The 24,039-nt window shown below is 36.4% G+C and overlaps 2 protein-coding genes across 2 annotated transcripts; both read left to right on the forward strand.

Annotated features, from left to right (window-relative positions):
- Positions 1–1,506: 1,506 nt before the first annotated feature.
- Positions 1,507–16,182, forward strand: LOC121246102 (5'-nucleotidase domain-containing protein 4-like). The gene is made up of 17 exons (XM_041144111.1): positions 1,507–2,035; positions 2,579–2,676; positions 3,617–3,736; positions 4,244–4,333; positions 4,453–4,568; positions 5,003–5,102; positions 11,209–11,280; positions 11,368–11,415; positions 11,537–11,614; positions 11,694–11,813; positions 12,141–12,246; positions 13,415–13,578; positions 13,855–13,989; positions 14,326–14,456; positions 15,437–15,499; positions 15,636–15,714; positions 15,835–16,182. Exons 1-17 carry the CDS (start codon positions 1,735–1,737, stop codon positions 15,898–15,900), a joined length of 1,887 nt encoding a protein of 628 aa, XP_041000045.1. The 5' UTR covers positions 1,507–1,734; the 3' UTR covers positions 15,901–16,182.
- A 1,012-nt stretch (positions 16,183–17,194) lies between these two features.
- LOC121246110 (protein TRIGALACTOSYLDIACYLGLYCEROL 4, chloroplastic-like) lies at positions 17,195–20,815 on the forward strand. The gene is made up of 4 exons (XM_041144121.1): positions 17,195–17,994; positions 18,227–18,584; positions 19,073–19,398; positions 19,999–20,815. Exons 1-4 carry the CDS (start codon positions 17,446–17,448, stop codon positions 20,194–20,196), a joined length of 1,431 nt encoding a protein of 476 aa, XP_041000055.1. The 5' UTR covers positions 17,195–17,445; the 3' UTR covers positions 20,197–20,815.
- Positions 20,816–24,039: the final 3,224 nt, after the last annotated feature.

Raw genomic sequence — 24,039 nt, forward strand, 5'->3', positions numbered from 1 at the left:
AGGAATCTAGTCAGAGACAAATAAAGTTTTTTGCATATCTTGCATGCATTACATGTTTATAATCTGTTATGTTTATATTATCTTTGTGTATATTGATTGTTAACTTACAAAGATTTCAAGAAATCTCACTATAGTAGTTTCAACTATCATTCCTCCTGGATTGATAGAAGCTATGACAGGACCAAAAGATGGTATGAATTCCAACTCTTGGCTAATGATGATTGAGGATGAGCTAGACCCTGATTGTCAACTGGAGTTAATTGTGATGTTTTTAGAAATGGTCATGTTCACCATTTAGTGCATCCGAGAGATGCTTTGAAAATGATTTTGTTTGAAACCTCCTTATGAACCCAGTTTGGAATAAGGAGATATAATCTCCATAACAATGTTTGAACTATTGCCTTACACTTGGAAATCTACTAAGTAAGGCATTAATTATGTTTTAATTAAGCATTGTGATGTTTAGTTCATTTTGGTGCAAAATTTTTACAAGTTATCATTTCCACTGCGAATTATTGTATACTACTAGAAACATTTTAGGATGCATTGCATGTTATTTGTCATGAACAGAGTAATATAGGCTTGTATTACATGTACCGATGCTCTAAGTCTCCGTTTCATCTCAAGCAGAGATTGGAGATATCACACTAATCTACTTGCTCACTTAGATTTATCTCATCAATATTAGGTAGATACATTTCTTACAATGGTGCATCTCATCAATAGTCTTCCAACATCTCTTCTCCATCTTGAATCACTAAAGTTTATATGATCATTTTTTCAAGTCATGACTTTTAGCCTTAATGCTCTCGTATTTATAGTCCAAATTAAAAGTAGATGAAAATTTGCTAGAAAAAAGTATAGCAGTTATATTTGATCCTTAACAGGTAAATTAAAAAATTAGGCAAGTTAAGAATATAAATGCAAACTTTAATATTTTGAATTCTAGATTTTTTTTAAAAGATATGAAAAATGATATTTGATGTCTTAAGCTGCGTAAGATATGCACACTCTTTTTTAAAAAATCAGATAAATTTAAAATTCACATAAAAAAATTATTTTTTAATAATAAATTACATTTTTTTAAAAAAAAATTGAATGTGTAAAATTTGTACAGAGTAAGACTGTACTCGGCATTTATGAAAAAGTGCAAGCATTTAGATGAATAGTATAATATCTTTAAAATATAATAATGATAGGTTTATTATTTTCTTATCACTCTTTTATTATTTTATAGTGTATTTAAATTTTTATTTATTATTATTATTTTTAAATATTTTTTAACATATTTAATCATTAAAAAAATTAAAAAAATACAACTTCACTAATAGTTATTTACTTAATTATTAAGAAAAAAAAATTTAAAAAATAAAAAAATAATAATAATAAATAAGTGGTAGGAATGTTAAACCTATCCTTATCCTTTTAAAAATATAAAAGAAGTGCGGGAGAATGTTGAAGCAGCCAAGCGACAAAAGCATGTAACTTTTAAGATATAGTAAGGAGTGAAAAGATTCTCCAGAGAATAGGATGAGCTTTCGGTTCGAGTCATGAAGTGCAATTCGAGCATATTCTTCCTCTTTTATGTATTATGATATATTCCGTCTTCTTCTTCTTTCTACCGAGCCTTGCTTGCATCCGCAAAAGCCCCGCTCATAGCAAAGTCCCCCCAACCTTGCTTTTGACTCGAAACTAGAACCAAGTGGCACCGCTTTCATATTCGAAAGAGCAGACATGTATGCGGGAGAGGTTTTGGGCAAGTTCTGTGTGTACAGTGAGACCCCTCTGTCTGTCTCAATGGCCTCGACCCTTTTTCTCAGAAATCCCATATCCACTTCTCATGTTTGTACGCTTATGATCTCCGCGAGAGCTCCAATGCAGCCGATGATGATGGGGTGTCGCTGCAGCATGGACTCCAAGCACGTCGGTGACGATCTCTTCTCGGTGACCTCGTCGAGCAAGTCCGACGTTGATTATCTGGGCCAGAGCACCAAAGGGGATTTGAATCTCAAGTCGGAGCATCTTCAATCTTTTGGTAAAAGCTAATGTATATTCTTTATTATTTAAAAGGATATTTTGTTTTCTCCTGTTTTCTTGGTTTCCCTCATCGTGTCTTCAGTGTCTATTGCTACTCAATTGCAATCATTTTTGTTTTCCCTCTGCGCTCATTCATTATACTAGCAACATAACCTCACCTTCCACTTTGTTCTTATTGGATTACGATTTTTCATTTAAGCTAGAGCTCATTCGATCATGTGTTACTTTAACCTTGAATCAAATCGTCCTTTCTTAGTAGTTCTATTATCGGCTTGTTGCATTTGCCAACACCAGCGTAGGCAAATTCCCGGCCTACCCACTAAATTGTTTCCACCTTTGGCTTATTAGCTGCGCCTTGGTTTTATGTCCTCTCTTCATCTTTTTTCTGGAATGCCCAACATGCTGCATCAAAAATACAGACTTTGTTGTTCCATTATTGAGTTTTCCTTCTACCCCCTGACAATTACATGAGGCGGTGATCACATCTAAATGAGTTGTTGCAACTTTTGCTAGCCACGTGCTTTTTGGTCTTTCTATGTAGGAATTGATGGTCAGACGACCTTAGAAGGCCCAATTGAAGAAGTAGCCCAGGTGGAAGCCGAGGAAGCTAAGGATTTGCTTAGAGACTTGGGTATCCCGGTGCAATTCTTTTCCTACATTTTGGTTCCTGTAATTGTATACCAATGCACTTTTGGTTTTGCCAAGAGAATGTTTGATCTTTGGTAACTAGTGATCGTGATGACTGGGATTTGAATATCGATAGGCTATTGCCACTAGTCTTCTCTGTGCTTTTTTCATAGCTCTTCCATCTCTCACCAAAATCATCTTAACCACTTAACTGTAATTATAAATATGATACTACTTCATTTATAATGTCAAATCTGAAGCTGTCCTTAGGTATGTGAGGATAACGCCAAAATTTTAACTCCATAACATCTACTTAAGTCTATACGTATTCCTCACTTTGTTGTTGACGTTCATTATTTTTTTCACTTTTATTTCATAGTGCTATACATACTTTCTTTCTTTTCCCTTATGATATGACCCCTCATACTTTTAAGGAAATGTGATTCTACTTGTCTTTTATTTTTCTTGCATGAATTTGGAAATTTTGCTTGTCTTCGAAAATTTGAGTTGCTGGTGTCGACTAAATTCTTGCTTCTTCTTCTTCTTCTTCTTCTTCTTCTTCTCTCTCTCTCTCTCTCTCTCTCTCTCTCTGTGTTAAAAGTACTTGTGAAAACTTTTTTTTTGATTGGCACTGGGTGTCCGGAACAGCTTCCCGACTAATCCCAGGGGTGCACAGGTCCTTGGCAAGGAGTTTCCTGCAAGTGCACCTCGGTTAATTCAATGGGAAAATTCCCCAGTCCAATGGACCCTAGAGATTGTTTGCACCTAAAGGGATTTGAACCTTAGACCTAGGCGGAGCATACCCCTAAGCCCAAGGCCTTTACCACTTGAGCCAACCCCTAGGGGTTTACTTGTGAAAACTGAAATATTAAAACTTTTTTTTTTTCACTTTATTTGATTTGCTATTGCTTCCTTCTGTTTTTCCATTATAACTTTCCTTCTTAACATGCAGAGCCCTTATTTTTCAAGACATTCACCTCGTGGTATATTCTGTAGTCGAACTTTGAATCTCCGATCAATCAGTGCCATTGGATACGACATGGACTATACCCTGATGCATTATAATGTGATGGTAAATCAGTTTTATATCTTTATGGTACCCATTTTGATATCACAATCAAGTGAATTTGTAAACATTTAGTCCCACGTGTATTTAAGTGTTTTTGCATTTTTTTTTTTCATTTCTTGAATTATGTTAAATATGTATCATCTTCACATTTACTTGTGCTAAATGAAGCACGATATTGTGGATAGCTTTTCTCTGATTCTCTTTTTTTATTTTCTGACATTGTTTATTATAGTGTTGCTATCTTAGATGAAGATTGGTGGAGACTTTATTTCCTCTTTTCTGATATCATGTGAATCGATATCTCTAGATCTCTTACATAAGACACCAGCATTGGAGTTAGATATTGCTAGGAAGTTTATTAGTAGTGCTGAAGTTATTCTTCTAACTTGTTACTTGTATAAAAAAGAAGAAGTTATTCTTCTAACTCGTATGTCTAGAGCTTTTATTTATACAGTGCTAGTCTGCTTCCATCACCGGGCAATTGGAATTGTTTGTCATGTTCTCTTGCAGGCTTGGGAAGGACGGGCATACGACTACTGTATGGAGAATTTAAGGAACATGGGTTTTCCTGTTGATGGACTTACATTCGACCCAGACTTGGTGAAATCTTCATTTCTAAGCAATTTGAAGAGTATATAGATCGTGTCATTCACTCCAGTCCTGATATTTGAATTTTCTTTCCTGTTTCTAAGCACATATTGTCTGATTGTGTCATTTAGGTCATTAGAGGCCTTGTCATAGACAAAGAGAGAGGTAACTTGGTTAAGGCTGACCGATTTGGGTATGTTAAAAGGGCAATGCATGGCACCAAAATGCTTTCCACTCGAGCTGTAAGGTATGGTTGAAAATTATTTATTTGAAAGCTTACCTGCTCATTGCGAGAACCGTGAAGCAATAGGGAGTCTCATAGTGCACATTTCATGGTATACACCCAGTCCATTAATTAGCTAGAAGATGACTCTTCACAAAAGGTTGATACAATCCAATCTTTTTGAGCAAAATATTGGACCTTGTGTTTTGTTTCAGCCATTCACCCCAGTATTATGCCTGTCTATGTGTCACTATGGAATGCTAAGAAGTGCATTTCACCCCTGCACATGGATTATGTTGACTGCTTTGTCTCATATACTGCCTCATTGTGTGGTGCATGTATTGGCTTCTGTTTCATCTACATTTAGTGTTTTGATGTATCATTTGTTAAAAATAAAAGAAAAAAAAAAAACTGGATTATATATCTTATAGTGCAAGCTAACTTTCTATGCATGGAAGTGAGATGTATGGGAGGGAATTGGTGGATCTACGGAAAGAGAGTCGATGGGAGTTCTTGAATACACTATTCTCAGTTTCGGAAGCTGTCGCTTATATGCAGGTAGTTCTTCTTATATTCCAAGATAATCTTGAACATCTTTGTTGTCTTGTATTTATTTCTCGTTCTAAATTTGACTTATACCAGTCCATGTTGATGTTACATTATAAAATGATGATTAACACTATAAGGGCCCTTGATCCAGTTCAATTTTCACTGTGCTGCTTGTAGAGGTCACTTACAGTTTCATTTAATTTTATGGCCCCACCCCTTGTTACATTTTTTTCACGTTAACATTAATGATATGGTTGGAAGGGTCAACTCATCTTGATAACGATTGGCATTTTTTTCTGATCTTGTACCATTAAAAGTGCAAGAGAAAGTCATGTACTGATATAAAAGAAAGAGTTCATGACTTTTTTGTGTAATAGTTCATAATAGTAACATTGCTGGAGGTGATCTCTTGGTGACAAAAATCAAGGGTGTTATGGCTCAAGGAGGGAGACAAGTGCACGAAGTTCTTTCATAGGGTAGCTAATTCTCATAGGAGGAATAATGCTATTGATATGTTGATGGTAGATGGTGCAGTGCCCTCGGATCAATTAGTCATCAAGAATCACATCACGTAGTATTACCAACACCTCCTATCTAAACAGCGCACTTGGCGACCGAAGTGGATGGTTTAACTTTTTTAGCATTAGATCAGTAGTGCGCAGGGTGGCTAGAGAGGCCTTTTGAGGAGGTTGAAGTGGCTAAAGTAATTCATGGCATGGCTAGTGACAAGGCTCCAAGCCCTAACGGTTTTACCATGGGTTTCTTCCAAGCTTGTTGGGAAGTGATTGAGGGTTACCTTATCATGATTTTTATACTAATGCCAGCTTTGAAAAAAGTCTTAATGCTACTTTCCTAGCACTCATTCTCAAAAAGATGGGGTCTGTGGATGTTAGAGACTCGCCCCATTAGCCTTGTGAATGGTGTTTACAAGATCCTTTCTAAAGTGCTAGCAAATCAATTGACAAATCCTTTGTCAAAGGTAGAAAAATCCTAGATTCGGTCTTAATTGCAAATGAAATTTTGGATGGACGACTTAAATCTAGAGAACCCGGGTTACTTTGCAAATTAGACATGGAGAAAGCCTATGATGACGTTAACTAGAAGTTTCTACTTGATTTACTTGCTAGATGTGGCTTTGGGGAGAAATGGCAGAAATGGGTAGAGTTTTGCATCTCTACAATTCAGTTCTCTATCTTGGTGAATGGCTCACCAGTGGGTTTCTTTAGCTCCTCCCGTGGTTTGAGACAAAGAGACCTTCTCTCTCCTTTACTTTTTTAATTTGTTGTGGAAGCTCTTAGTAAGATGATTGTGGGTCTTGTGGAAGGCGGCTTTTTCTACGGTTTTTCTGTAGGGAATGATGATTATGGTTCCATGGATATTTCTCACCTGCTTTTTGTTGACGATACTCTTATTTTCTATGGAGAAAATCTCGGGCATATCCAATCTTTGAGGGCTCTACTACTTAGTTTTGAAGCTTTCTCGGGCTTGAGAGTTAATCTCTCAAAGTCTGAATTGGCGCCTGTGGGGGTTGTCCCTAACGCGGAGAATTTAGCCTCTCTACTGGGACGTAAGGTATCATCTCTACCTGTGAAGTACCTTGGCTTACCATTGGGTGCTACTTTTAAATTAGAGAGGATTTGAAATGGCGTGGTTGAAAAGGTGGAGTGCAGATTGGCTTCTTGGAAGAGGTTGTATTTGTCTAAAGGTGCTAGGCTCACTTTGATTAAAAATACTCTTTCTAACTTACCCACCTATTTTATGTCCTTGCTTCCGCTCCCCACAAAGGTTGCCAACTGTATAGAGAAGTTACAACGGGACTTCTTGTGGAGTGGATTGGGGGAAGAGTTCAAATTTTACTTGGTTAATTGGTTACTTGTATGTACCCCAATTTTTGGGGGGTGGATTGGGGATTCATAACTTTATGAAATTCAACCAAGCCCTGCTGGGTAATTAGTTGTGGAGGTACCAAAATGAAATGGGGACCCTATGGAAGTCCGTTATAGATGCACAATTTGGGGAGGCATGGATGGTGCTTGATTGAGGTACATGGCACATATGGGGTGGATTTGTGAAAATACATCAGGAGACACTAGGAGATCTTCCGAAGACATGAACATACTATGGTGGGTGACGGCTCTTGTGTCAGATTTTGGTATGACAAATGGTGGGGTGAATAAAGCCTCCAAGACACCTTCCCTGCCATTTTTGAGCTCGCAAGAGAAAAGGATGCAGCAATAGCCGATCTCTTGGTCTTTTCTAGTGGCTCCCCTCAATGGAATGTAAAATTCATTAGGGCAGCGCAAGACTGGGAGTTGGAGACTATCACTGAGTTCTATGAGGCATTGTATTCCATAAGCATGACAAAGGGTACCATAGATAAGATGTGCTAGAGCCCCTCCAAGAAAGGTAAATTCATGGTCAAATCGTTTTACCAAGTTCTAACGAGCCCTGGAATGACCATGTTTCCATGGAAGAGTATATGGCAGATGAAAGCTTTTTCAAAAGCAGCTTCTTTCGTATGGAAAACATCTCTGGACAAGATTCTCACCACAGATAATTTAAGGAAACATCTGGTAATGGTGTTGGACTGGTGTTGTATGTGTAAGAAGAATGGTGAATCAGTAGATCATTTGTTTTTACACTGCTGGGTGGCCAGGACCATGTGGGATGGTTTTTTCGCGAGAAGTGGATTGGCATGGGTCATGCCTCTTAGACCGTTGGATATCCTTGCAAACTGGAGAGGCCTCCCAGGCAACTCAGAAGTGGCAACGATTTGGAGAATGGTTCCTATATGTATGTGTCGGTGTATTTGGCTGGAGAGAAATAATAGAATCTTCAAAGACTGAGAAAACAATGGATGAGCTTAAATTTTTCTTTTTTAAAACTTTTTCTTATGGGCGGGGCCATTGTTTGTAATGGGCTAAATGTCCATGACCTTCTACTTTCGAATGTAAACTCTAATTAGGTTATTCTCATGTGTACTCCCCGTGTACTTGGGTTTTGCCTACTTCTATGAGTAAAACTTCTTGATTACCTATAAAAAAAAAGTTTAGCATTTACAAATTTATAAAAGCCTTTGACCTTCTGCAAAGACATGACTTAAAAGCCTCGTAAAAGCCCCCTTAGCTCTTCCTCAAATCTCTCACGAGACAACCCCACAAATTTATAAGTCTTTGGCCGTCTCCAAAACCCACTACGATGACTCCAATGTAGTGGAATTGACCTCCACAACAACTTCCAGGGGGCTGCAATTCAATGGTTCACAGTAGCTTGAGCCTTCCTCCACTAATAGGATCAAGTCTCCTTCATTGATGCCACTGTTGGGTTGATCTGTGAACCCTCCCACAGCCAGATCCATATTCTCTAATTCCCATGTTCCCCTATGTTCTTCACAGCCAACTTAGCCTCCACTGAAGCCCCTACAACTTTGTCTTCTATAGGACCGATATCTGGGAATTCACCTGAAACCTTTTGACATCTAGGGCTGCACATACACTCAAGGTACCGGCGTCAAAAGCGCCATTGGCGAAATTGGATGATGAGACTAGGCAATGTCCTTGGCTTAGGTGTTATATCGGGTTGCCATCAGATGGTTGCTCAAGGACTTTATTGCATAAAGACTCTAGGGTGTTGCCATTTGGAGCTTTGGTTGAGCCTATTTCATTGGCATTGACATATGGAGGTGAGATTACCATCAAGTTACCTAAATGGAGGACCTAGAGCCTGATTAGTATTCAAGATCGTGCCCAAGGAAGTGGAAGCCCCAAACCCAACACAAATTCTTCGATTTGATTTGGGCTTGGGATTGGGCTAAAAATGTGTAAAATGTGGCTCGTCAACAAGGCCTTTACCCTTTTCTACTTTGGATTGGGCCCTTGCATCAAACTCATTGTTTCCAACAATCCCAGATTCGATACTGCACTCTATGCTCTTATTGCTCTAAGTCAGCTTCATACTAGCCTTCTTTTAACATTGGCCACCTTTGTTGTGGGCTGCCCATGGGCTACATGGGTGAGATTGAGAATTAGATATGAGTCTGAGCAATGTGGGTCACCTTTATTTTTGTTCAAAAAAGCTTTGTTTGGTAAGTAATTATTGCGTTACACTACAAAGAAAGCTACTTTCGCGAGATTGGTGATTGAAGTCAAGTATGTAGCATTGTGGGAAGGTTGGAATTCAAATGAGGTTAGTAGCTTTTTTGAGATGGAGGTCTAGAAAACCATTAGGAGAGGGTGGGGAGAATTTTCTTGTTATATTAGATTTGAGGTGAGGGATGGATCTAAGATGTGGTTTGGGGATTAGCTTTGAAGATAGTCTTCCTAGATTTATTTAGCATCTCTTGCTGTAAGGAGACGTCAGTAGCTTAAGCTATGTTTGGTTGTTGAAATCATCTCAAACCAATCATCGATAGAACCTACTATTTTTTCAACTTCCCATAAAAAATTTAAACATATCTCAACCTACTTCATACATTTAAACACATATCTCAACCTATTTGTACTCAAACACATCTCAATGGGACACACAAAACACTATTATTCATAGATCAACTCAGATCATCTGAGATCATCTCAACATCCAAACGCAGCCAAAGCTAATCTATGATTCCCTACGGTCTATGTTTGGATGTTGAGATGAGTTGAGTAATAATAGTATTTGTGGGTCCCATTGACATGGGTTTAACTTTTTTTAGGTTGAGATAGGTTCAACTTTTTAGGTTAAAATGTATGAAGTAGGTTGAGATGAGTTTAAATTTTTTATGGGAAGTTGAAAAAGTAGTGGATCCCATCAATGATTGGTTTGAGATGAGTTGAGTTTGGTTCAACAACCAAACACAACATAACTCTAGCAGATCTCTAAGGACAGATCCCTGATTGAATGTTACTTTCATTAGAGCAGTGCATTATTGGGAGGTCCAGATAGCATTCTCGTTCTTCAATTGTTTGTACTCTTTCAAGTTGACAAGATGGAGCTGATAAGATTTGTGGGACTCCATCCAAAAGACAAACCTCTGAGTTCAAATCCTTTTACAGTGTGCACTTCCCCCAAGAAAATCCTCCTTTCCCTTGGAAGGCTATTTGAAGAAATAAGGTGCCATCAAGGGTAGCTTGATTTGTCTGGATGTCTACTTCAGGAAAGATCTTAACGATGGATAACTTGAGCAAGAGGAATTTCACTTTATGTCTGGATGTCTAATTGTAGGTGTAAGCATTGCAGAAAAAGCATCAATCACTTTATGTTTCACTGCAAGGTGGTTATGGGTCTTTGGACATCAATGTTTTGTACATTTGGGATTGAGTGGGTCATGCCCTAGTTGTTGGTGGATGTAATGACTTGCTAGCAGGCCCCATAAAAGCAATAGTAATTTAGCGGTTTGGAGGATTGTATTTTTTTTTTTTTTTTGTGCTATTGGATGGGGCATTACCAATCTTAGAAGATTGGCGGGAATGTAATGCCTGGAGCTCCAAAGATTGGGAGGGGAAGGTGTAAAAGCTATTATATGTTTGAATGGCAGTGCACAATAGCTTCCACCCCTCTTAACTTTCTAGACTTCTTGAATTATATTATTTTTCTTTTATCTCCCTAGTTGGGTGTTTCCCATGTATACGTCGTGTATGTGGGTTTAGCCCCTTTGGGATTTGAATAATATTACCTTAATTATCAAAATAAAATTTTTGGCATTTATAGTTCTATGAAATTATTGGAAAACTCATGCGGAGAGTTGTTTAGATTTTGGAATTTATAAAATGTGCAGATTTCTCAAAAAACAAGATGGGAGGAAAAAAACAAATTCCAAAAACATTTTGTATCAATTACTTCCCAGTGAGTTCTATATTATTCCAAACAAATAAAACCACTGGATGGTTTGATAACAGAGACAAGTTAGAACCAGTTTGCAAGTTTTCTCTTGCATGGCAATATTTTATACAAATGGGTTACTAATTTTCCATCCATGTCATCTGTCATGATCTTGACGTCTAGTAACCTTTAGATTTTATGGTATCCATTTCTGTTTCCTTCTTATCTACAATCTCATTTAATCAATGTATGTCATTTTTTCATTTGGGTAATCAACATGTAGTGGACTTCATTGAGGTCATGTGATTGTTTTCAGATGGTAGATAGATTGGATGATGAGGCAATAGCTGCACAACTTGGTCCACTTGATTATAAAGGGCTTTACAAGGTAACATGCTCTCGAAAATTTTGTCAGACATTGGTATATTAGTATTCATTATACGCGTTTCTTTCCTCAATCTTGAGATGGTTTCAGGCAGTTGGAAAGGCACTCTTTAGGGCACATGTAGAAGGTCAACTTAAGGTATATATAACCATGGGTATAGATTGTCTGGTGTTCAACTTTTTGGTTCTCAACCACCTATTAATTTGTGGTATTCATAAAGACTAAGTGAATGGCTTTTTTTTTTTTTTTTTATGAGTAGAGTGAGATAATGTCCAAGCCGGAACTGTTTGTTGAGCCTGATCCAGAACTTCCTTTGGCACTTTTGGACCAAAAGGAGGTACTTTATGACCTTTTGTCTTTGCATAGCATGTGAAATCATTTTAATCCTTATTTACTTGGACATTTTCATATTACAGGCTGGTAAAAAGCTTCTGCTTATTACCAACTCAGATTACCATTACACAAACAAAATGATGCAGCATTCCTTTAACAGATTTCTTCCCAACGATATGGGTTGGCATGATCTATTTGACATTGTGAGTATACATCATATATTTTATGCTGCACCACTGACTAGTTAGTATTCTTTTGTGCCTTTATAAGTATTGCTACACCATAGTAGGATAAGTGTTGGTTAAGAATGCTTTCTGAAGTGTTTACAAAAATGTATCATTCTCAGTCTCATTCTTTCCCTTATCATGCCCAAAACATCAGAATCAATTTTTCTGGACGGTACCTTTCTCGCACATATTGGACTAATTGCTCCTTCCATTTTTGTGGGTAAAAATTACTGAAAAAAGGGAATTTTGGCAGAGCATCAATAAGCACTAAATATGAGTTTTTTTCCTCCTGTTTGTGTGTAGGTAATAGTCTCAGCAAGGAAGCCAGAATTCTTCCAAATGTCACACCCAATGTATGAGGTGGTGACAGGGGAGGGCCTTATGCGTCCGTGCTTCAAGACTCGTACAGGTTACTGATGTTTTGGTGCTTGTTCTTGCTCAATCATTGCAGTGTATATATAAGTTTTGAAGCAAATAATTCTAACTTTTACCTGATCATGCTCTTCCATTAGTTGCATTTGCCTTTGTTTCTATTATGCACAAACCCAGTAATAAATAAGTGTTTGGAGGATATGATCAGAAAGAATCTACATACCAAGGAGTGGGCTTACCAGTTAATAAATAGATTAATAAATAAGATACAAGGAGTTAGGCTACTCTGCCCGTATATCATGCCATAATGGGGTTACGGATTTTTTGTCACATTTAATGTGGGCTTTGCCTGCCCAAAAGTGCTGATAAATGGCACGGCAAGCGCATCCAAGTGTATTATTTGACATTCTGAAATTTTGGTTTAATTATGTTTTTGTTCATTGATAAGCAATAAAAAATTGTTAATAAGAGTAAAAAGAATTCATTCACAGGATGATTATAATACATCCTCTCAATAAATTACCATAAAAAATTCGAAGGAGCAATGAAAAATTCAAGAAAGAGTTTGGATGGTCCTTTGTGCTTTGAATAATAGTCTTAATTATAAAACAAAAAATAAAAACTAAATCTCCATGTATACAGCCCAAAGCACCCGACTAGACAAATAATGAGTAAAACGATGGCTTTAAGCAAGTTCACATTTGGCTCTCCATCATTGGAAGTACAATTGATTGCCACATAATGCAAAGAGGAACCGCACCCCAAATCTTAACTTCCATTCTGTATTGCCGTGTTGTAGACTGTGAAAAGCTCTTTTGGCCGGTAGATAATTTGAGCCGAGGAATATAAGCATATCATGATGCAAGTTAAGTCATTGCTTATTAAGCAAGTATAAACCATTAAACTGTCATGCATCTCTTAGTAGTGAATGTGAACTACTTAACAGGCAATATGATGATTTCCTGTGAAACTCTAAAACTTCATAGGAATGGTGATGTTCTTGAATTGTTGAAAAATTACTATTTCTCTTCTCAACCAACATTATTAAGGCTGCTGACAGATCTTTAAAGACTTTCCAAGCTAAGTGAATGAGTTTTGTGGTTTGCATTTATCATTTATTTTTACTAATATATACTTTGACTTTGTCCAACTTGATTCAAAATCCTCATGCACTCATTCTACATTTCTACTACCTTCGTCTACAGGGGGCTTGTATTCAGGGGGAAGTGCTCAGATGGTTGAGAATTCTTTAAATATACACGGAGATGAGATATTGTATGTTGGTGACCATATTTACACTGATGTAAGTCAATCCAAAGTCCATCTCCGGTGGAGAACGGCGTTGATTTGTCGAGAGCTGGAAGAAGAGGTTAGTGTATCTGATATTGCTTTATATGCTATAGAAGGGAAGGGAATCATGCCTGTTTTTGGGATTTCAGATGCCTATAAAGTTGATCGCTTGCAGTGATGGCATAGTATGTATGACAGAAATTAAAACTGAATCCTAAAACATTATTGGTTCTAGCTACCAAAACATTTGTGAAGTACAGATTGTAGCACAGAGTTAATTTATTTGCAGTTTGAGACTTCTGATACGTTACACTAACAAGACTATTTTATGGTTAATGAAATATTGGAACTGCAGTATAGTGCTTTGATGCGAAGTGGGGGCCATAGAGCATCACTGATAGAGCTTATAAATCAAAAGGAGGTAGTAGGGGATCTTTTTAACCAACTTCGGCTTGCATTGCAGAGGCGAACAAAGGAACGTCCTGCTCAAGTAAGCTTTGTCCTGTCCTGTTATATGACCTAACATTATTTATAATTTTGGAGTTCACCCTGCCTTTGCATTGCTGTATCATTTTTGTTTTTTGTGTGCATAATGTTCATCTTGCTTCATGTGCATGTCCTTCATGGACTTGGTCTTGTGATGCTACTTACCGTATTTTCATATTGTCCTTCCTACTAGCATGCTTATGCTACTTTGCAAAATTTTTGGGTCATCCATTTTGATTTAAATAAATTGATATCCTAATCAGATAGGTTTAATGATCTCAGAAATCTTGCAAGTCTGGCAATCTAGTTCTTGATAATTCATTTGTCAATGTATTTTCAGACCCTTGCTGCAACCAATATGGATCATCAAGAACTCACAGAGAGCATGCAAAAGCTGCTTATAGTCATGCAAAGACTAGATGAAAAAATTGCTCCCATGCTAGAAGCGGATGGAGAGCTCTTCAACAAAAGGTAAGAAGAGGTCGGCACACTTTTGGTTTAGAACCCGTTTTCATTATATATTTATGTGAAAATGAGGTTATAGTTATTATTCTTTTCCCTTGGATGTTGTTTATAATGTAATTGACAGTCATTGTTAGCTCAGTTAGATCTCGACATTTGGTTTTTGTAATTCAAGTCAATTTTATGCTTCTTGGTTCACCTTACTCATGAATCATGATGCTTTTATATCCAGTGTTCTACTCTGATATAAAAATATCTGTTGCCAACCATAGTTTAAAATTTTATACTATTTTTTTCTATATTTTCTTTTCCTTTTATTTTGGGGAAGGGGGTTTGTATTTCTGTGGATAAGTGTATTTTACGGCTGCTTTATATATACAAGGAGCTGCCACTTCAAGAATACGCTCATAGGTTCCATGAGGATATGCCATCTGCAATGCTGGAAGGGTTGAACATAAAATGAATGTACATGTTGCATGAAGGATTGAATATGGAATGAATTAATGGAGTTAGTAAATTGATGTAGAAGATGACTGTTTCCAGTTAATACGGTTATTTGCTAGCGTTCAAATAATTTCCTTATAGGAAAATGTTACCTAAACCTACCACTTCACCTTGCTTCCCACTTCAAGATTATATGTCCAAGAATGTGCTAGCTACATCTGCATTATACTGCAAAAGAATTGGAAGTTCTTTTTATCAATTTAAGGCCTACCTCCGCCTAGTAAACATTCCACATTCCATGTTGGACTTGCACCTTGCAATCCTCTTTCACAACTTGCCCGTCCAATGTTAGGACTTAACAATTAGGGGTGTCACATGGACCTTGTAAGACTTGCAGATTGCTCCTTCTAACTTGGATTTACTTTTGGTTTGGTGCAATTACTTGGTTTACACAACAACAAAAAAATCAGATTTTTCTTGTGATGTGGCTTAGATCTAATGCATCCTGAACATAATGCTGACATGCTGTACTTGTCCGTCATTAGGTGGGGATACCTTTCACGTGCAGGTCTGTGGGATAAAAGCCATTTAATGAGACAAATCGAGAAGTATGTTCTCTTTTCTTGACCTGCTCCACAAATGATTCATTGTATAGAATTTCTGTCATGTCTGCAATCAAATTTGGAAGTATAAGTTTGAATATTCTCTTCCAAAGTAGTCATCTTAATTATCTTGGCAATGCAGGTATGCTGATATATATACTTCTAGGGTCTCAAATTTCTTACACTACACACCCTTCATGTATTTCCGCTCTCAGGAACAGGTATTTGGAGTATCATGGCTTTCTTTAAGCATGTTTCTGAATTGGTATATTATCTCTTTATTAGTTGGTTTGTTAGAAAGACTGATATTGATATATAATTACTTGCCCCTTCTGCTGCAGACACTTGCTCATGATTCACATTCGTATTGCCATTCCCAGATTAATGGGACAGCCGTTGACAATTAACACCGAAGTTTTGTGTTGCAAAGTAGTAGGATCTTTTATTGGCAATTTTGACAGTAATGCTCAAGTAGATGATCCTTTTGTGTATTTCAAGACAATGCTGACTCCAAACTGTGTTCTGTACAATGCCTAAGGGTAGAAGCAGTAACAGGCGAGGCATAATACTATAGTGAAACAAAATAAATAATTCGCTTATGGCTTTGGCATTTTCCTGCGCCAAATGTAATCTATTGATAAAAATGGATGAGAACTTCTATTTATAAATATTTTAGTTATCATCTTTTCGTCATATCTTTTCGTGGCATGCGTAAATGATGAACGGATGATTCAAAGCTTATGAGTAGTATTTGTCAAGAGTAATACTAGAGAGAAGTCACTGTAGTAGTACATACTTTGCACTCACTACATGGCTGCTTCTAGTTCTCTACTTCTTTTTTTTTTAGACTTGGGAAATGTGTGTTCTAGATGATGTCACATCATGTGTACAAAATGGTTGCTCCCAACCTATCTATATTTATTCTTTGTCAAAATAGAGACTACACGGTGGTTGTTGAGTGGTCATTACCATACAACGGTTGGTTTGAGCAGTCACGATAGTTTGAGTTTACTTTATAGGATTTCTTTGTAATTAAAGTATTTTTCAAAAATATGCTCCATGTGGTATTGAGATATTGAATTGGCTTGTCTCTAAGTGCCCTTTGGATCCCATCCCTAACCATGGATTCCATGGTTGAGGGTTCAACCCCACAATTACCAGGACGTTAGTAGTCTCACCAAAAATGTCTAACAAATAAAAGAAATTGGATTTTCTAATTCAGAAACAAAAAATTAAATGTTTATATATAAAGATGAATGATATGCATCAGTCACTATTTATTCACACATCTCATATCTATAATTTTTTTAAAAAAAAAAATTTTTCTCATCAGTTACTATTCACCACCCTACACTCTATAAAAAATACTTTTATATCCTATGAAAAACGCTCATACATCTTATGAAAAAATTATAGGTGTGGGGTGTGAGTGAATAGTAGTTGATGTATAGTAAATAATTTTTCTTTCATAGGGGGTGGGTGTTTTTTATAGGAAATGAGATGTGAGATGGTGAATAATGATTGATGAGAATAATTTTTCTTATATAAATAATATTAACATTATAGATTCTCACATTTTATAATCTTTTGATCCAATTTAATACTTTTTTTTTCAATTTCTGTGTTATTTTATTTTAAATAAAAATGTATTATGTAACATAGTTTTCATTAAAAATTGAGAGAAAATGGGAAAAAAAAAATTATTGAATTCGGTGTTTGGTAATTTAGAAGGGCAGAGGGAGGAGGCTTTGTCTGCAATTGGCCATGGGGCCTTCAAAATCCTTAAACCCCCATATCCCCCTCCCTGCCTTCGTTATCCATTTGAGAGGTGGCAAGTCAAGTGGAAAGTATTGGGACTGTTGTGCAAATCTTTCTTTAGGGTTTTAGTGCTTTAGTTTAATTTAGGTTAAGCATAGTTGCAGAAGAAATCGAATAGCTTTGAAGGGGAAGGGATGAAGAAGCTGAGATGGGCAATGGACGGAAGCTTTTGGGACCTCGACGTGTCGACGCCGAGGACCCTTGATGGGTTGGCCCGCCCTGTTCCTGGTGACCCAATTCCGCTGGGTCTATCGAGAGGCACCAGGCTTTCGAGGGCCAAGCAGCTCCACTTCATGCAGCGCTTCATGTCCGCACCGTTTGTCCCCTCTTACGCCGCCGCGTCCGACGGCTTCGCTCTCCAACGCGTCCTCACCGTTCCCTTCTCTGAAAACTGGTTCTGCACTTTGTTGGGTCAGTTCAATTTTCAGAAGCTCGTGTCCTCTTTGATGAAGGAGAGTGGAGAAACATCGACACCACCACCAGCTGTCTCCACATCCTCATGGCTGCAATTGCAATTGCAGAGCATTGGGAGACACCTTCGCGACAAATCCTTGTATGCCCTCGGCTTCTCTTCCGAACTATTGTTGACACCCGATGATACCATGCTTCTTAGCGTAGATTCACATTCATTTTCGCATACTCATAAGAAGACGCCTCGGAAGAAGGCAGTCCTTCATCACAAGGTAACTCTTCAGCTTCCTTTTCAACTATTACCACATGTATTCCCTCTGTGTTTTTTTTTTTTTTTTTTGGCCAAGGGTATTCTCTTCTACCTATGTGGTGTTGCGGTACATTCTCTACTTATTCATAGCTTCTTGTTCTTGTATTGTGAGTTGCGTTGTGCTATTTTGGTAAACATTTCTTCTTGATGAGGATTATGTCTTTTGGTTATGATGCATTTGCCAAATTTTGAAGTTTCCCAATCACAACTTGACGGTGGAAGCAGTTTCGCCAGCGCTTTTTGTTGACAAGTCTGGTAATTATTGGGATGTACCCTTTTCCATGGCCATTGATCTGGCTTCTCTCGCTTCTGACTCTGGTGCCAGTTATCATCTATGTTTGCACCATAACGCTGGTTCACCCACGCAATTCGGAGATGATCACACCACCCACGAAGCACCCGCTACTCTCCTCCCTGGTTTATCGCTCAAAAGTGCTTTTTCCTTCAAGCAGAATTTGGACATTTGGAGGAGCAAAGCTCAGAAGTTGAAAATGGTGCAACCATATGACATGTTCCTTTCAACTCCTCACGTTTCAGCATCAGGGATCATAGGTAAGCAAGCTACTGTTTCTTTTGCTCACTTTAAATTCTACTCGTTGATCCAAATGGGGATGGTGAGTGCAGGTTTGGCTCTAAGCTTTTGGTAGGCAAGTTTCACTTCAATGGAGGAATACTTGGCAGATTTAAAAAAATGAACCATCAGACCTTGGATTTTGTTAATTATCATGCAAGTTGTGCAGCTGGTGAAAGTGAAACTATTAACAGTGATCCCATGCACTTCTTTATAACTTTTAAGGGATAGAGATAATTTGTCTGGTTGGCTCCTCTGTCTGACCCCTATGCTAAGATTTCTATTATGAGTAGCAAAGTTCATGACATTTTCATCATTGAAGTTTCAGCTTGGGCTCAATGCAAAAGATCTATCATTGATTTGGTCCTAACCACCACTTGATGCATCACTTAACATTCCGATCATTGACTGGTGGCAAATCCACGTGTAATGCATACCAATGAATAAATCTCATATGCCATTGCTGTAGGTGCTGCTTTGGCTGCCTCTGTTGGAGATTGCTCGGTTAGATCAAAGGATCAGGATCCCAACTGCTTCTCTTTTGAGTCATCTGGAGTAAAATCTGCCTTCCTAGCAGACCTGTTTGCATCAGTATCATTTACAGCTCAGCATGGAAATTACCAACGGCTATTTTTGGATCTCACCCGGTTTCATGCCCGCTTGGACTTTTCTTCTGGTTCCAGGTTTCTTTCAGGTGCAACACGTCTAACTCAAGATCTTATTAATTCTCGACAGCCAAGTCTTGAAGATTTTCAAGCCATTTGCCCCAATGCTACCCTTTCACTTCAGCAGCAGGTGCCCGCATTTTTCTCATAATCTTTCATGTTTATGTGTTTATGTTTGCACAACATACTTCTGGGCTCGACTAATTTTATTTTACAAAAGAAGAAATACAGCTCAGCAACCTCTCTCTCATGTGTGTGCATGTGAAAACAGCTGGTAGTTAAACAAATGATTGTTTCCTTCTTACATGTTGGAATCAAATAGATTTGACACCGAGTAAAGCTTTGCAGCTTCCATTCAGATATGTTTTTTCACTAAATATCTGCTACCTGTTGAATAAGACATCATATTTTGATTCTAGAATGGATTTGTAGTGTCGACAGAACATACACGATGGTCTCCCAACAATGTAATGACCTTGTTTGTGCTTATTCAGTAAAATGTTAAAAAAAAAAAAATTGTTTTGATTTTGAACTTTTGAAGTTCATCTTATTAGAAACTGGTAATATTTATGTAGCATCTAGGAGAAATGTTTAAAAGGTATATTTTCTTTTTCCTTTCATGGCATTTCATATTTTTTTGCTTTACATATTTATACAGCATCTACCAATAAAAAAAACAAATTTATGTAGCATCCAAAGAGGTCTAACAACTTCGTTGTATGTGTTTCAGATTGCTGGACCCTTCAGTATTAGAGTCGATGCAGGAGTTGCAGTTGATTTGAAGAACCGAGACTGGCCTTTACGTGTGGATGAACCTATATTTGCTATTGAGTATGCATTGCAAGTCCTTGGTTCAGCAAAAGCTGTGGCATGGTATTCGCAGAAGCACCAAGAATTAATGTTAGAGCTTCGTTTTTTTGAGACATAAATCATATTCTTTTGTATGTGTTTCTTATCCTGTGTTTTCCTACCGTGGATCATTTGTGGGAGATACTACCCATACCTACCATTTTTGTCCCATAGCCTCTCTAAACTATCTCCACTTTCCCTTAAAAAAAAAAAAACCCATCTCCTGCCCTCTCCCTCCCCTCCCTCCCCTTATAACCCAACAAGGATCCTTGCCTTTTTCCCCTGGTATTTTTTTTTTTTTTTTTTTCCTGTTTTTTCCCCCTTTCAGGGTAGACGAAGTCAGATCTACCAATTTTGGGCCACAGCGCATGTGCCCCTCCATTACAAGGCACACCACCCTTAAATTTCCCAATGCAATCCCTTCCATGATCCATCCAGCTATTGAGAGCTTCTCTCATTGCTACTTTCCCTAAAACTGAAAGTTGCCATACTTCCCCAGAGGAAGTGGAGTTCTTAATGATTTCCCCCAACACTCTCTTATGCTGTGAGTCCCTATGCTCATTTCTTGATACCTGATCGATCAAAAAAGTTTAGAACCGGATCGGTTTACTGTCTCTATTTCCAGATTTAGCAACTGTAATTGGATATTTTTCGGGTCATCTATCCTCTCTTTTTGTAGTACCATAACATTATTGATATATCATTTGGGTATTAAAAATAATATTTATGTCACCTTTAGAAAAAATTATGGATATTCGGTATTCCCCTACCATAACATTATTGATGTATCATTTGGCTATGATAGGGTGAGAATATCGCATCATCTGTACTTTGAGAGTATGTATACATGATTTTCTTGCTCTATTATATGATGTCATGTCAAATAAAACTGATGCTTATATAAACAATTTTAATTACATAATATGTGAGGGACGAGAGTACCACGATACATGTACTCTGTAAATACTTGATAATCTTCCATTCGATAAGCATTACTAATGGTATTTCCATGGAAAGTTGTTGACTTTGTGTTTCAGCAACTCGTATACGTAACTCTTCCTATTGTTTGTGGTTCAATTATAATTTTGCCTTACTGAAAGAGAAGAATCTAATGTCATACGCCATGCATGGACTATACTCAAAAGCAAACCTCCAATCCTTCGAGTTTTGATTAGTGTTCTGTAAAAGACATAGAATTTAAAACAAAAGGGAAAAAGAAATTGTTTTATTTGACCGTAAAAATATATATATTGGACTTACAAAAAAAAAAAAAGAACTTCTCGATCTGAATAATGCTATTCTTAATCTTTTTAGAATTCGCTTGTAATTTCTCTATTAAATTAAACTATATCTAGTGTAATATAAGCATTGAAAGTTATATATAAAATAATTTAAAATATGAATTTATTGGCTAGCTTATATAAAAATATAATATAAATCTATATAGTTTCGATAAGTATGCAAATAATATATTTGCCCTCATTTATCTTTAATTTTTTTGTCTCAAATCTTCTTAAATACGAAGAAAATAAATAGAGTTAAGTTATAAGGTTATGGCAATGGAAGTATTTTGTGTACAATTACAAATTTAGTACAAAATATCCGTTCCTCTCCCCATTTTTTCTGTTCAAATAAATATATTAAAAGAATTATATTTTATCTTTGAATTTTTCTATTATTCTTATTGGAGATAAGGATATATATATATATATATATATATATATATATATATATATATGTTTAGTTCTACCATATTTTCGTACAAGATATATATATATATATATAAAAAAAAAAAAAAAAAAAAAAAAAAAAAAAAAAAAAAACCTCATTTCTCAAACCCTTAACTTTCTAATTAATGCTGCATCGATTTTCCTTTAATTGCACGGCAAATATAAATTAGTTAATTTTTTTTTTTGATTGGTAAATATAAATTAGTTAATTATCATCGCCAAATTCTGCTTTTTTTTAGAAGGAATTTTCGTACTCCAGACCTCATTATAGAGACTGAGGGGTTATATTAACCAGGCACAAGATCTTCGGTGGCAAATTCTATGTTGTCTGGGTTTACTTAATATTAAAGAGGCTTTCCAATAACATAGACAACTCATCCACTATTTAATTATCGATAAATTCAATATTAGAGAAGACATATATTTCATTAAAAAGAAACAAACAAACAAACAAAGTCTCGAGAATATCTAAGTTGTCTCTCTCGATCGCTCGAGTGTTAGTTATCAATTAAGGAATTTGAACATTGACCATCAATATAGAGAACTCATATATTATATATATTTAGATCAATTTTAGGGTTGCTACCCGACTTCTTACTTCTATTTTTTTAAGCAATTTCTACCCGGCTTTGGGGTATAGGATGTGAAAGAGATATAGATATATTTTATAGCATTTATGGCTATGCGAACGAATGCTCAATAAATATTATAAATCCGATGTTATGGGCCTATCTCTCTCCCGTTATAGATCTTAAAATTTAAATTGACACTATAAAAAATCTAAATCCTTCCCGATTCTTACATTTATTGAACCTAAACCTCTCAAATTGAATGAGCACGCCACATCAATTGTATCTGAACGCAAACCATAAAGGTACGGATACTGTTAAGATATAAAATAAATAATAAAATTATTTTCATTTTATTAGTTTAAACTTTTAAGACAAGTGATGATTTCACATAGAGCAATAAACTCAAGCCATGTAATTGATAAAGAATTTCATAAAAATAAATTTAGCAAACCGATGTAACTAAATATGATACATTAAATCTATTTCATAAAAAGGAAAAAAAAAAGAGTTTTATAATTTGATATGCCACAATAAATCACATGTTGTGTTTAGACCAAATAGATACGTAGCATTAATTGTGCAGATAAGGATTTAGGGGTTGTTTGGTTAGTGAGATGAGATGGTTTTTGATGAAAGTTGAAAGTTTTAGGATATTATTATTATTTTGAGATTTGAAAAAGTTAAATTGTTTATTATATTTTGTATGTAAATTTAAAAAAGTTGAAATGATAAGATAAAATAGGTTGACAGTATTTTTCAATCCAAACGACTCCTTAAGACTTTTTCTTCTAATTAAGTTCCTAATCAAGCATGTTAAGCACGTATTAGGTTTTGATTATTGTGTCCCAAACAAGTTACAGGCAACGTGACAAATTCAACCCTAGACTCGCGGGCAAAGGCTTGTATCCAGTTCAACCTAAAATCCCAACATGTTAAGCATGTGAAGCTAATCCGTTGAGCAATTCAAGGCAATTCCGATCTATTCTTGCCACAAGCAAGAAAAGTACTAACAACTTAATTTAAAAATACAATAAAATAATTATGTAGTGAAATATTAAATTATATATGGATGATTAAGCTACAAATTTCTTCTCCTTGTTAATCTTTTCAATTTATTTATATACTCTTTAGACTAAACTAATTAAAATTTGTAACAAGAAAAACTCTATAGGTAACCGGCCAGAGAAACTGTGGGGAAACCGCATCCCAAGTGGCAAAATGTAAACGTTTCTTTTCCCGTTCGTCTTCCCCTTTTCCCCCATTTCAAAATTTCTTTCATTCTCCACCTTCCCTCTTCCAGAATTCCCTTCGTCTTTTCCTCCTGTTATCTATAAAGTTTTTTGTTTCTTGATCAGTTTCTTTTTCTCTGGCGCAAAACTTCAAAAGGAGGAGAAACAGCCGCCAATATTTTTTTCCGAAGGTGCTATCAAATTCGAAATAACATTGCAGAGGAAAATGAGACCAAGCAAGCTCTTTGGAAACTAACATCATAGTTATGATATTTCTACGCAAATTGGTGGGGTTGCTACTTGAAAATTTTGATGATTCTTGCGCTTACATCCGATCACTAAAAGTAATTTTCTTTATTGGGTGTTATAAGCCAAACTCCAAAAAATCAAC

The sequence above is a fragment of the Juglans microcarpa x Juglans regia genome, chromosome 1S (genome assembly GCF_004785595.1).
Source record: "Juglans microcarpa x Juglans regia isolate MS1-56 chromosome 1S, Jm3101_v1.0, whole genome shotgun sequence".
NCBI classification, from domain to species: Eukaryota; Viridiplantae; Streptophyta; class Magnoliopsida; order Fagales; family Juglandaceae; genus Juglans; species Juglans microcarpa x Juglans regia.